Genomic DNA, 14,553 nt, shown 5'->3' with positions numbered 1-14,553 from the left:
AGATACAGTGAAACTGTCACTCAGTGAGACAGATGGACAGGCGCTCCACAGCTGAAACAGAACGTGGGTAGTTGGTGTCCATCAGAGAAATCCTGGTACTGATCCGAGCTAACAGCTCATCACACTGGGCACTGGTCAGCCTCAAGGAGCTGACCAAGAGTACCTCAAAGTTAGAGCTGGGATCAGGACGTGGTTAGCTTAGCTTAGCTTAGCATTAAGCCCGGGAGCAGCGGGAAACGTCTCGCTTGGCTCAGTTAACAGTTCAACAAAACGGTCTAAAGTAATGCTAGCTGCTCTTTGAGGCTATGCTAACGTCGGCATGCTAACCCGTGTTTAGCAGGTATCATGAACACTCCCTAATGAATGTTTTAACCGTTGACTTCACTCGTTTATTAAATGACTCGTTTGTTTTCATGAAATCAGATTTTTTTTATTGAAGTGTTTCTCTCTGTGTCGTCACGTCACAAACACACAAACAACAAACAAAAAGTCAATAGATTCACGATGAGTGAGACTCTGCAGCTGTACAAATATCTTACAAAACCTGCGTCTGTTAGAAATATAGAGCTTAAACTTTTCTGAACATTGTTACTGAAACATCAACAAAAAGCTGAGGTCACAAAACTGAGGTGAAGAAAGTGACGTTTTTTTTATCACCTTCATTTCTTCAGATGTTTTCATAAATGTGGAAATCAGAAATTAATTTTTTACAATTAAAAACAAGTCAAGTTAAACTCATCCCAGGGTCAAGTCACTCGTTATTTTTGGATACTTTGAGTTGAACATTAAAACAGCACAGAGGTCTTCAGCTGTCTGGTGACGGATATTTACAGGATGTTCTCTTTAATCAACAAACGTGCATGTTTTTGTTTCATGATGGATTCACTGTTACACACTTTAGTCTCTTACAGTCAAACACGTCAGAAGAAGTGTTTTCAGAGATCAGTCGGGACAGTTTGATTCGTTCAAAAGCTTCAGTTTAAAGTTAAAGAATAAACTTAATGAACTTTTATTAAAGTTTCAAATTGTCTTAAAATGTGTGTCTAAATCTAAAGTCTGTTTTTACAGTCGGTGAGACCCTCTGAGTCGTCTCTGAAACATTCATCACAACATCGTCGACAAACTGCAGGTCTGTAAATGAAGCAGAGCTCCTGCACTGTTAGTGTGAAGTGCGTTCACACCACAGACTGTATGAAAACATGGCCGACATGAAGGCAAAGTGAATATTCGCCTCGCGTTACTCATGTGAGTTTGACCGCCGGGTCAAACTTCACGTTTAGATAACAGGCGAATATTCGTCCTTCGCTTCCGGAATGGAGGAGAGGAAGCGGGGCTTATCTCCATGGTTACCAATGGCGCCAGGAGAATCTCGATGTTAATAGGCTTTCGCGACACCATGTGACGCGACTTCGCCGAGGAAGTTACATTTTTTCAACTCATGTAAATTTGCGTCATTCGCATCGCGTCATTCGCGCTGCCTGACGCAAATTCGTGTCTACTCGCATCAGTGCATTGACTTTGTTCGCGTCCATTCGCCTTCGGTGTGAACGAACAGTTAAAGTGAAGCCAAACCCTCTCTGTCGCCCCCTGCTGACTGGCTGCAGTATAGGTCATAAAGCCCGCCTCCTCCATGTTAACAGATGGGACATGTACTGTCTGTCTGTCTGTCTATATACAGTCAATGACTAACACTTGCAATTACAGTCAAAATGCTGTGTGCGGATCAGTTTTTTTTATATTTTTGACTTAACCTCTGACTTCAATCACACACCAGAATATTATACCTAACGATGCTGTAGTGTTATATTGTATTGGAGTGGCCTGAGGGGGGCGCTGCAGCGTCAGTATCTTGCGTTGTGAACGCCCTGACCCATGTAGGAGCCCTGCTGAACTTTCTGCTCTTTTCTCTTCTACAAACTTTTACGTCAGTGATGATAAAAAAACACAATAACTGATCGGTGTCAAAGTGCAGAGTGATGCTGTACAGTGAAGAGAGGGATTATGGGTAAGGGTGGAGCTCTCCGGCAGCGGCGGCGGCGGTCAGGCGCTGCTCGTCCCCGTTGGTGTGGACGGTGAAGCTGCTGTGGCGGCTGCCCCAGTCGTAGCAGTCGGAGGAGAGGCTGCATGTGAGACCAAACACGGTTATGTTCCAGTGACAACGTTTCTACTGCTTTTACTTCACTGCAGTATCCTCCCTCTATTCAACTGAACACTTTCTACATGATTGTGCTTGTTTGTGTTAGTAATTTGTTTACATCATAATATCGCTCTGTGTTGCAAAACTGTGTCTATTGTATTTTAATTCATAACGGCACGACTGCAAATAAAAGTTACTTTGTGCTTCTGGAACGTTAAAAACAAACGTTTCGTTATGTTTCTGTATTTACAGGAGATTCAGTAGGATTGGTGGGATGTTGTTGGTCACAACAAAGATGGAGACATTATTTGATTTCACTTTAACAGTAAATATTTTTCTGTTACAGAAATATATCAAATATGTTACAGCGCCAGGTTTAAATGTTACAATAATATCGTATTGTGACCGAAGTATCGCGATAATGTTTTTTTTACTGAACTTTATTTGACAACTTTTGTCATCATGTGTTTAGACTCAAATTAAAAATACAAATATTATCTGTCAAAATAAAATGAGACTTTATTGATTCCTTGTTGGAAACTCAGGTGCGAGCAGGGTTTAAAATTTGACCAGCTGCAACATAAAGTGATGAACACATCAATGCGTTAATAAATAAATATATACTAATTATAATTCTGAAGTTTATGAGGATAACACTTTTGTTCTTTTTCCTAATTAAAGGCTACAGGTTAGCTTAGCTTAGCTCAAAGATTGATCACATTACATATAGTTATCCGTTGTCAATATAAAACCGTGATCAGAGCTGCTGTAACAAAACTGCATTCCACTACTAGAGGGACGTGGTGATGATGCTCGTACCTTGCTGATGCATTCTGGGGAGGGATGCTCCACGCCAGGTCATCGTCGCTGTCGTACCGACGGGGGTTGTCAAAGAAGTATCCTCTGGAGGAGAGAACGTGGTTCGGTATCCCAGCAGTGCTCTGTGGAGAACGAGGCATCATCCATGACGATTGTTACAGTTCAGCGTTTACAGTGCAGCCAGGTAGACAAGATGTCTGCGCACCCATCAGTGCTGCTGCTGTTTGTTACACACTGATTCTGCGACGCAGTGAAAAGTCCATGCTAGCAGCTCTATCTGCACTTGTAAGCTGTGATACTGTCACCTGAGCTAATAGCAGCATGCTAACATGATGTTTTGAGGGCATAATGTTTACTATATTCACCATCTTAGTTAAGCCTATTAGCATGCTAACATTAGTTGTAAACACAAAGTCTACAAACATCTCTAACTTTACAGCTGGAGTAAGCACGTGGTTAGCTTAGTTTAGCTTAGCATAAAGACTGGGAGTAGAGGGAAACAGCTAGCCTGACTCCTCCCAGAGTTAGTCAAGACAAAGAGTTTACAGTTATGTGATCGTTCTGTGAGGGTATGCTAAATGCTAACATTAGCATGCCATAATACTCACAGACACAATGTTTACCAGAATGCTAGCATTAGCTAATTAGCAGTCAGCACAAGGATCAGCTGAGGCGGAGGGAATGTCATTAGCTCTGCAGGTATTTGGACACATCAAAATGTTGACCTGACGATGGCGCTAGAGGGAAGTTGTTACAGTTCATCCTCTTTGGACCACCAATGTCACAAATTCATGTTCATCCAATATTTGTTTACATGTTTCAGTTTCCCTACAGCCACGCTACGGCTAACTAAACAACCAGCTGCAAGAACTGCAGAGGTCAGAGGTCACCACACCCCGCCAGTACCACTGACCCTTTCCTGAGGCGGCCGTCGGACCCTGAAGAAGAAGACGACCAGCGAGGTGGGCAGCAGCTCCCAGACGAACAGAATCACGCCGAACACGATGTAACCGGCATCTCCGAGCGACGACCGCAAGTCCGCCTGGGGAAAAAAACGCAGGTCAAAGGTCAAGGCATATTCAAACTCCTGACTTCTGAGGCCATTTTACGTCTCAATGAACGCGTCACCTGGTCTGAGACGTTGTACCAGTCATAGTCGAAGGAGTTGATGGTCTCGATGTCGGTGAGGGCGAGCACCACCAGGTTGTAACAGGCCCTCGACGAGTACAGCAGCACCACCATGATGCCGATCAGAGTCACCTGACACACCGACGTCCCCTGCACACAAAGGTGTCATTCATCATAATTCATTTTTATTCAGTTTAACATGTTGTGTCCTGGAATGTCCTTCTGTCAAGGACTATCAGGATCCCTCATGTTCATTCTTCGTTGGGTTTTCCCTCCAAGCCCTGCCCTCGCACTCACACAGTCCCTGCTCGTGCTCAGACATGTCGTCTGCACAGATTTCCTGAAATGCCCCCTCTCAGATTTCTGCTCTCTGATTCGTTGTTGCAAAAACCCTTTCAACAATACCCCGACCAATAGAATGTCAGGTGTACCACGGACCAATGAAATGATCCCTTTCTTTTTGAGCGTCCTGAATGGGCGGTTATTTTTAACTCTAAGGAATCATCTTCAGCTTGCGTTACTTCTCTTGCTCTTTTTGAGCACAAGCAGAGCAAATCTCAGTGCAAGCAGGGACACCTTATGTGCTGTGGCAGGATTTTGGAATACTCATACTCTCTCCAACGATTCCAATGGTAGGTTTTTAAGTTTTGGTGCTATTGTGTGAAATCCTGCACAGGCTGCACAGGACTTTACCTTTGACTCCAGGTAGATGTTAGCCAGCGACATCTTGGCCACCTTGTAGAGGCAGACGGACAGCGAGACGGCGCAGAGGACGAACAGGCTGTCGTTGATGGTGACCCTCACCAGGACGATGGTCTTGACGTCAGCGGCGGTCATTTTGACCAGCAGGGCGCAGACCAGATTGACCACGAGGAAGAGAAGACTGACGCCCAAGAAGACGAGGTACAGAGGGAGTCTGGAGGGAGAGACGGGGAGAGAGACTCTGAAAGATCTCTGCACAGTGTCCACTGTCTCATTCTTAGATGCACTTTGAGTTTCAGTGAGGAACATGAGGAACTTGTGTGTGAGCTGTTGGAAGGAGTTACCTGTACTTGAGCAGGGCAGGTGAGTACTTGGACTTTGCCTTGAAGTAAACCTGTTTTGTGGAGACAAAAGACTGATTACACATTTTAGCACAGATTGTTTTAATCTTTGACGTTGAGAATCGTTGGAGCCACACTGACAGCAACAAAGCCCGGGCCCGATGTTCAAAGAGTTTAAACTGATCAGAGAAATCCGGATTATAAAATCCCTTTTTTTGCTATCCAGGATCAGATAATCCTTCTTCCTGTTGTCCTGGTCCGGGTCCAGTAAAACTGGATTGGATCGACCTGATCCAGATACAGACTTTTCAGGATTCCCAAATCCAGGGCCCAGTTGTGCATCTGATCGGGTTAAGGCTATCGGATAGGATCACATTTTGGAAACAGGTTGCTCAAAAAAAGGATTACGTGATCAGATAACATCAGGTAATCTTTTATCCGGATCAAACCTCCAACTTGTGTTCAAACTTTAGAGAAGGATTGGGAACATCAGGATGATCCTGATCCCGGCACCGGGGAGGACTCCGGCGGGATTACAGGGACGAAATGTCATAAAACTACAGTAGGTGAAACAAAACACCACTTCTACAATGATGTTGATACTTCAGACATTTTAATATTTCGCTCTTGAGTTGCTGATTTGTTACAGCGACACGGCAGGTGATGCAGACATTCGGGTTGTGGAAAAAATTGTTTTTTGGAAAAACTGGGATAAAGAAAGTTTAGCTGATCCTGGATAGAAATAAAGTGGATTTCCAAATCTCTAATCCGGACTAAACCTTGATGTAAAACCTTAAACGTTTACGTTTCACATTTAGCTCCTGAAGTCCGGCCTGAATCCTCCCTCTGATGGGATCAGGGCCCCGGTTGTTCAAAGGTAATCCTGTTGGATTACCTGGCGGATAGGATCCAATCCTGAGAACAGGTTGTTCTAAAGAAAAAAGGCTTCTGAAATGGGATCAGAGCAGCTGATCCAGGTTTGTTTCTCTCTGGATCAAACCTCCAGCTTGTGTTCAAACTTTAGAGCAGGATTGGGAACGTCAGGATGATCCTGATCCCAGCAGAGGAGGATTCAGGCTGGACTTCAGGACTACACACTTGGTCAAAATATATATATAGTATATATATATAATAGTTTAGAGTGTACATGTGATTATATTGTTCACTTGAGTTGCTGAATAAATGCAGAGACATAGTAGATAAAGTAGATGTTAGGGCCTTAAAATAATCCACCAAACAGCATCAACATCAAACATTCATTTAAAGCAGCTGTGAGGAGCTTTCAGCGTGTGGACTTTGGCGCCCCCTGTGGACAAAGTGTGAAGTGCACAGTCCCATTTAGAGCTCTGGTCATCTGGATTTGGTCATCCTGAAAGTCTGTCTGGATCAGGTTCATCCAATCCAGTTACTTTACTAAAAGTCTGGATAAAGGTTAGATGGATTATATTTCCAAACCCGGATCCTTCTGATCCAGATGAAATCTTTAGAACAACCGGGATCCGTTTTTTTTATCCCAATCCTACTCAGAGGTTGTTTTGTCAGGATAAAAAGCTGGACTGGATTACCGGATCTGATCTGAGAATCTTTTTTTGTTCATTCTCAAGATTTGATCGAACCTGATCGCTGTAATCTGATCAGATTACCCGTGAACACTCGGGCCCTGCACATGATCGTGGAAGATGAGTTTACGCTGCTTCTTCTCGGGTTTGTTACCCCAAAATAAAGACCCTCAGATTGGTGAGTGACTGCAGGGCTGGCTGACGCTCCGGCGGTGGAGTGAGCAGGCCAGGAATAAAAGAATCGGTGGTTTGATTCCAAGCTCAACTTATCAACAAGAAAAGTGTCCTTCAGATGAAATGTTTCGCTTGATGTGCAGGAAAAACACAGCAGCAGCTTTGGGCAGAACTGTCGACAACATAGCGGTGAAAAAGTAGACGTGTTGGTTTTAATCTTTACACGTCTCACAACGACACCACAGGAAGCGACCAGAAGAAAAAGTCTAAAGCTGTTTGAAATAGTTCGTCGAGGCTAAACCACTTTTATTTCCTGTTAAGTGATGGAACAGGAGCATCATGTCAGGGAAATACTCCCGAACCTCGCAGGTAGAGACGAAGTGTGCTGGTTGATAAACCGTTCCCAAAGTAACGAGGGAAAGAGACGGCTCATTTAAGACTTGCTATTTATATAAGTTAAAAACAACCGAAGCTGCTGCATCCGTCTCTTCCAAGCTAACACATCTTTGTTGCTTTTTCCTGTTGCTGTTGCTAATTAGCTACGTAGCTTTGTAGAGAGGATGTCTCCCTTCTTAAACCAACCCATCAGTCTCTGACCGGTTGGTTTCCTTCTTTCGTCAATGAGCACAAAACCACGTCTGAATCTTTGAACGAGTCAAACGTCTGGATCCAGGTGGAGCTGAGACTTTCTCTGATGCAGCGCCAGGACGTCAGGAGGAAGCCAACACTCCTGCTTCCTGTTGCAGTTGCATAAACTCAACTTTTGCGTCACATGATGCGTCACTGTGTCTTTGCTCTGGCTTTGTTTGGAGTCCGTCCGCTTCCTGTTTAGCCTGATCACCTGTAGAGGTTAAAGTCATCTGACACTGAAAAACCCTGTTTAATCTACCAGTTTTTGAAAGTATCAAAACTATTGCATAACTGGTGGGTGTGGCCAGATGTGCACCTGTAGCCGCACCCAACAGTGATGTCACAGTGCACTGACACGCCCAGCAGTACACTCTGACATCACAGCAGCAGGCAGAGAAGTTAAAGCGGTTCTGTTGGGCTTTAAAGAACATTGTGGAGCAGACTGAATGCAACCAGTAGCACCAGTACCTGCTCCACCAGCACCAGTACCAGCCCCCCCTCGCTCACCTGTGCACAGTAGAGGTTCATGAGGCTCAGCGTGAAGAACTGCAGGCAGACGGGGAAGCAGTAGAGCAGCCAGAAGGCGAAGGGTCCGAGCGCGTTGGCGGTCACGCAGTCTCTGAAGTAGAAGGAGAAGAGGAGGGCGCGCAGGGCGGCCCACAGCAGACACAGGAAGAGGAAGGCCGTCTGGTAGCTGAAGCGCTTGTGTCGGTATCGCAGCACCAGCCAGAGCTGGGCGTAGACGAAGGCGAAGAGCAGCGAGTAGAAGATGGTGTAGGCGATGGTAAGACCCAGCTTCACGTAGGGAGGGATGGCCGGCGTGATGGTGGGAGGGGGAGGGAGGTGGGAGCCATTACCGGCATGCTGCTGCTCCTGTGCCGGGTTCCCCTCCATCGCCTCCCCATTCATCCCCGTGAGTTCCCTAGGACAGGGAGGGAGGGAGGGTGGGGGGTTAGAGCTGGAGCAGCAGATCCCCGGGTGGAGAAGAAGAAGAAGAAGAAAAAACGTGTCTCAGCTCGTTAGACGGATCGGCCACATCCATCGACTCTCCTCCAGACACAGTCTGACGCACAGAGAGGAGGAGGAGGAGGAGGAGAGGCAACTCCCCTCTTCTTGCCGGTGCCTGGTGGAGAGCTATTGGTGGCTGCCGGTCACATGACCACATCACCAGCAGGAGATTGGCTGAGCAGGAGGAGGGATGCTGCAGAGCGGAGAGGAAGGTAGAGAGATGGATCTAGAAGGAGAGAGAGGTAAGCTTGGATGTGTGTGGTCCCACCCACCAAACACACACACACACACACACAGTGTCACAGCAGCATCATACAGGCGTCGTTGACTGATACTAGTTTGTATTGGACAGTATTAGCCTGATACAGATGATTTTTGTGATTGATAAACGGATAATTGGATGAATGAAGCGTTCGATGGAAGCTTCAGAAAGGCAGCATCTTAATCAAGATCATTGTTGCACACACACACTGCGGCACTGTGAATGAACGGCCGGTATCGACCCTGATATCAGTCTAACTACTCCGGCCCTCCCTCCTCCCCCTCCCTCTGCAGTCTCTCCTCCCTGCCTTTACATAACAGGCAGGTTATTAGATAATAGAAGATGCTGTGCAGCTCGGCTTCACACGCTGACGACAAAGAAACACTCTTTCTTTATCAGCGCTCTGCTCTCGTGCTGGGAGACGACGTCGGTTTGAAGCGGAGAGTAAAGTCATTTGAACGCTGATCTTTGTCACCTTTGGCTCCATGCTGCAGCTCTTCATATGTATATTCTTTTTTTAAATGTACAATAACTAACTAAAAATCCTCCAGATAAAACACTGTGCTCTCTGAGTGTATGTGTTCAGTATGAAGGCCAGAGGATGAAGCACATAAAAGTGGTCAGAAAGTACAGCTAATTACATTTACTCATGTTCGGTAAACTTAAAGGGTCATTCGTGTATTTGTGAATCATTGTCACATTTTGATATTTAGTTTTTTTGGGTTTAAATGACAAATAGGAACAAAAAGTTTTATTCAATAGATGTGTTCATCCTGCAGCAGTGAAACAGGCTGTAATGGCTGCAACATAATCATTGATGGGTCAAAGGTCGTCCACTAAAAGTTCTTGTTGTTTCCACTGACAGGCTCAGATTGTTCTTCTAAGTGTGTGACAACATGACAGAAAGGATCCCTACAGAGATAGACCTTTTTGTTACAGAGGAAGATGATTGTTTCAACCACACACAGACGTTACATCGCTCTCTGCACACACACCAGACTCCATTCAGAAAAACACTGATTTTAAGTTGTAAAACAAGTCATGAGCTGGTCTACTGCTGCTTAGTCATTTCTTAATGTTAATATGTGTCACACAAATATTGTGTTGAATCTGAACCAACCGTTTACAACACCTGAGTCACACAATAACACAACCAACCTAAAAGATTAAGGCAGCAGTTACCAACTTCTCATTTGGTCTGTGAGGTAAAATTCGTGTTTTTGTCAATGGAGTCTGGTGGCTTTAAAGTGAGCGCGACGTAATCGCTGTTTCTGTTGAAGATTCACCGGCGTCTCCCGTCAGCATGAAGTTAGCAGAACGGAAATTGTTTACTTCCGGTTACAATTTTCAAAATAAATAATCTGTCACTCTATTGAGGTCCCATTTTGTATGTATTAGGAGTCAAAGAACCTTTATGAAATGGGATTATTTATTCATTCATTTTGGCTGTTGATCTTTATGTAAATGTAAAGGAGAAACAGAAACTAAGAGAAGAGAGAGCGATGGAGAACAACAGGCAAGAGTCTCAAAATCACAAGGCCGTCATCACCCCCTCATTACGTCATCATCTGTGTTTCATGTAAAGCTACTGTTTTACCAAAACACAACTGTCGAATACTTAAAAAAGCTCATTCTGATTCTGAACTTATCTTTAATTGCAGCCCAGACTGTGCGAATGATCATCATAAATATTATACTGAGTTTTAATAAAACATTTGATCAATGCATCCGAACAAATTCTTTGGAAGGTGTTTTATTTTGAAATTGGAATCTTCTACTTCAAATCACGTAGGCTGTGTTCTCTTCCTGTTCCACCAGAGGCGCTCACAGCAGCGCATATCAGTCAGTGCAAAGTTCATCGACAGTAGAAAAGAAGGAAATACAATTGCGACAAGAAAAGTTAGAAATGAAAAGTGCGGACTGACTGCAGGATTGTGGCAGAGCTGAGGAACACTGTTGTTTTGTGCTGACTCGAACGTTTTATTGTTGCATTCGGAATTAACATCTTTAAAAGTCACACTTCAGAATAAACAAGTTAAAAGCAGTCAAACTCCTCCCTCAGTTAAGATGAACCCTGGCTGAGGAAATCAAACCTCACACTTTGGCTGCTTCCCAAGTCTCTTAAATTGCATCCATGTTCCCTTCACTTACGTCTTAGTCCCTCCCACCAGAGATGCATGGAGAGACGCGAGGAAACCAAGAGAGGAGAGAGGAAACGAGGGATTGTTTTTAAGAGACATGAGACGTCCTTTCCGATGAAGCGTCACGTGCTGCGACGTCCGTTTGTGATGATCGCGTCAGCTGATCACCGCTGGATCAGCTGTCAGTCTGCTTTAACAGCTGTTTGTGTCTGCACACATGTGCTCTGTATTCATTCTAATAAAACGCACAGTAACAGTGTTTCCTCTCTGTAACCTGTTACCTGTGTAACAAACACCTGCACATGAAGAACAGGCTGCAGTCTGTGTTCCTGCTGCAGAGCCAGACGGACATTTCCTAAAGCACTGTGTCTTTATATTACTTGTTCATTATAAACATTTTTGATCACTGATCATCTGATCTGAATTAATTATTTAATCAGCCCAAATACTGTCTGTTCATGAACTATGAACATTATTGATTAGGCTAAAAGTTTCAGGATAAATAGAAATCACGTCACGCTGATCAAACCCGACCTCACTGATGATCACGCTCACACGTAAAAAGTGTTACCTGCTGACAGAGAGACTCTCCTGCTCCCTCTGAATTCATTCATTCATCTGTAATAAAAGTTAGCAGGGGACTAACTGATCATGACGAGAGGTATTTCTTTAGATTACATTTAATAGAAATGAATCTGTTTTTGATACTTTTAATTTTTAGATGATTTCTACTCAGATGTTGACTCAGAAAACAAATCAAATCTTCAGTTATTCACTGCATTTTATATATTTTACGACAAGTTATGATCAATATTTCGTTCTAAACGATCTCAGGTTGTCAGATACCAACTCATAATACCGACGTTGTTTATAGTCGGTTTCAAGGCGCCCTGTTAAGTCTATTTTAAGGTCCGCTTCTTCCTCTCTGCGATATGAAACTCCGGTGATGTTGTGAAGTTTCACATGAGTCCGATCTGCTGCAGCGTCCAATCACTGACTGATCTGTAATAAGGGGGCGTGTCGGCCAGTAAAAGACTTCCGTGGAGGCTGCTCTCGTGTATCCTCGCTTATCGCTCCTCGGAACTCCCTCCTCTCTCCTCGCTCCTCGCTCCTCCGAGCAGCGATAAGAGCTTTGAGACGGTCCTTAATATGGCGGCTCCGGAACTACTTCCGGTTCGGGCGAGGAGCGAGGAGCGAGGAGCTATCAAATAAGAGACTTGGGAAGCAGCCACTGAGCTGCACGAGAGGCGGAGCGACGCCGGAAGGAGGAGAACATCGACGTCACAGTCCTGAAATGAAACTAAACTTTTGTCAGAGCTGAAGTCGAGACAAGACTCAGTGTTTCTGTGTGAAGAAAGATCCAACTACGGCCGTCAGCTCTTTCTCAACAAGTGACCCGAATACCGGTGAGTACAGCTGACATTTACTGTGTTTAAGAACGAGCATGAACGCAACACTCTTTCCATGATAACACGGGTCAGATGGATTTCTTATGAAGTGAAACATGACGAGCAGTTATCATTCTTTGATTTCTTTATGTTAAAGATAAATACATGTGTAACAGGACGCTGTATAACGCTTTGACCTCTGTTCTCAGTGTAGAGATGTCTGCTGCCAGCAGTCTTCTGTCTGAAGACCAGTTTCTGTGCTCCATCTGTCTGGATGTATTCACTGACCCTGTCACCGCACCATGTGGACACAACTTCTGCAAAAGCTGCATCGCTGAACACTGGAACACCTGCGACAGGTGCCAGTGTCCCATGTGTAAAGAGGTTTTTACTATAAGACCTGATTTGAGGGTCAACACCTTCGTCTCTGAGATGGTCGCTCAGTTCAGAGACAAAGCTCAACAGGAAGCCGGCAGCAGCAGCTCAGAGCAACAAGTGTCCAAACCAGGAGAAGTTCTCTGTGACGTCTGCACTGGAACCAAACTGAAGGCCCTGAAGTCCTGCTTAGATTGTCCCGCCTCCTACTGTGAGACTCACCTGGAGCCTCACCTGACAGCTTCACGTCTGAAACGACATCAGCTGATCGACCCTGTGGAGAACCTGGAGGACAGGATGTGTACGAAGCACGATAAACCTCTGGAGCTGTTCTGTAAGACCGACCAGACGTGTGTCTGCATGCTCTGCTCTGTTTTAGACCACAAGACACATGAGTTTGTTCCTCTGAAGGAAGAATATGAAGAGAAGAAGGCCGAGCTGGGGAAGACAGAGGCTGACATTCAGCAGATGATCCAGAAGAGACACCTGAAGATTGACGAGGTCAAACGCTCAGTCGACCTCAGTAAGGAAGATGCAGACAGAGAGATAGCAGAAGGTGTTCGAGTCTTCACCGCTCTGAAGGAGTCTGTTGAGAGAGGCCAGGCCGAGCTCACGGACACGATCAAAGAGAAGCAGGAAACAAGAGAAAAACAGGCCCAAGCTTTCATCAAGGAGCTGGAGCAGGAAATCTCTGAGCTGAAGAAGAGAAGCTCTGAGGTGGAGCAACTCTCACGCTCTGAAGACCACCTCCATCTTCTCCAGAGAGTCCAGTCCCTAAACATCAACGAGCCACCACCCAAAGACTGGACAGAGGTCACCTTCAGCCCAAAGTCATATGAGGGGACTGTGGTGAGAGCTGTGGCTCAGCTGGAGGAGACACTCAGTGAAGAGATGAAGAAGCTGCTGGATGCTGAGCTGAAGAGGGTCCAGCAGTATGCAGCGGATGTGACTCTTGATCCTGATACAGCACATCCTGAACTCATCCTGTCTGATGATGGAAAACAAGTTCATCATGGTGATGTGAAGAAGAAGCTTCCAGACAATCCAGAGAGATTTTCTGATTATATCTTTGTGTTAGCAAAGCAGAGTTTCTCTTCAGGCAGATTTTACTTCGAGGTTCAGGTTAAAGGAAAGACTGAGTGGGATTTAGGAGTGGTCAGAGAGTCGATCAACAGGAAGGGAGACATCACACTGATACCTGAGGATGGTATCTGGTCTACATGTTTGAGAAACAGAAATGAGTACATAGCTGGTGCTGACCCTGCAGTCCGTCTCTCTCTGAAGTCTCCGCCTGAGAAGGTGGGGGTGTTTGTGGATTATGAGGAGGGTCTGGTCTCCTTCTGTGACGTAGACTCTGCAGCTCTGATCTACTCCTTTACTGACTGCTCCTTCACAGAGAAACTCCTCCCATACTTCAGTCCCTGTCTTTATGATGGAGGAGAAAACTCTGCCCCTCTGATCATCTCTCCTGTCTCTGTAAAATAATCATATTTCTTATTTCATTTATTGTTTTTCACGAGATCAAAGGTTCATATTTAGCAGCAACAACATTGATTTTAAATCTTGTTTTTAACAGAATCTGTTTCCTGTCGTGTCATTGATTTACAATGAACTGTTTAGGTTTTTTATCCCAATAAATATCAGTAACATTGATTTGATGAACTTTGTTATGCAGCTTAGAATACAGAGAGTACAGATTATTATGAGATTATCAGCTGTTACTTTTATACCAGGAGTGAATCGACAGACAGACTGTGGAGTTTAGTTTAATGATTGATCACTTTTTAAAGCTTCTCTGTCTTTTATATTCTGGTGAGGTGATTATGAGTCAAAGAAATGTGTAAATATGTGATTTTATAAACAGAAACCTGTCAAATAAACTCTGAGTT

At 44.7% G+C, this 14,553-nt stretch overlaps 2 protein-coding genes across 2 annotated transcripts; one reads left to right on the top strand and one right to left on the bottom strand.

Annotated features, from left to right (window-relative positions):
* Positions 1-387: 387 nt before the first annotated feature.
* Positions 388-8,537, bottom strand: gpr137bb (G protein-coupled receptor 137Bb). The gene is made up of 7 exons (XM_069665751.1): positions 7,998-8,537; positions 5,131-5,180; positions 4,778-5,000; positions 4,085-4,234; positions 3,870-3,998; positions 2,957-3,078; positions 388-2,120 (listed from the first exon to the last, which is right to left on the bottom strand). The coding sequence occupies exons 1-7, from the start codon at positions 8,397-8,399 to the stop codon at positions 2,000-2,002; spliced, it is 1,197 nt and encodes a 398-aa protein (XP_069521852.1). The 5' UTR covers positions 8,400-8,537; the 3' UTR covers positions 388-1,999.
* Positions 8,538-12,222: 3,685 nt separating this feature from the next.
* LOC138594601 (E3 ubiquitin-protein ligase TRIM21-like) lies at positions 12,223-14,553 on the top strand. The gene is made up of 2 exons (XM_069665748.1): positions 12,223-12,307; positions 12,499-14,553. Exon 2 carries the CDS (start codon positions 12,506-12,508, stop codon positions 14,147-14,149), a length of 1,644 nt encoding a protein of 547 aa, XP_069521849.1. The 5' UTR covers positions 12,223-12,307; positions 12,499-12,505; the 3' UTR covers positions 14,150-14,553.

The sequence above is a fragment of the Semicossyphus pulcher genome, unplaced genomic scaffold (genome assembly GCF_022749685.1).
Source record: "Semicossyphus pulcher isolate SPU_LCO1_2020_fin unplaced genomic scaffold, fSemPul1.0.p SCAF_17, whole genome shotgun sequence".
Classification (NCBI taxonomy): Eukaryota; Metazoa; Chordata; class Actinopteri; order Labriformes; family Labridae; genus Semicossyphus; species Semicossyphus pulcher.
This window is presented reverse-complemented; position numbering and strand designations above follow the sequence as displayed.

Bases quoted from the DNA above. Each gene is read 5' to 3' on its own strand.
- LOC138594601 (XM_069665748.1), top strand. From the start codon at position 12,506: ATGTCTGCTGCCAGCAGTCTTCTGTCTGAAGACCAGTTTCTGTGCTCC.
- gpr137bb (XM_069665751.1), bottom strand. From the start codon at position 8,399: ATGAATGGGGAGGCGATGGAGGGGAACCCGGCACAGGAGCAGCAGCAT. The intron at 3,999-4,084 runs GTGACGCGTTCA...TTTTTTCCCCAG, and splicing joins GGTACAACGTCTCAGACCAG to GCGGACTTGCGGTCGTCGCT. The intron at 2,121-2,956 runs GTACGAGCATCA...TCTCACATGCAG, and splicing joins CCCCAGAATGCATCAGCAAG to CCTCTCCTCCGACTGCTACG.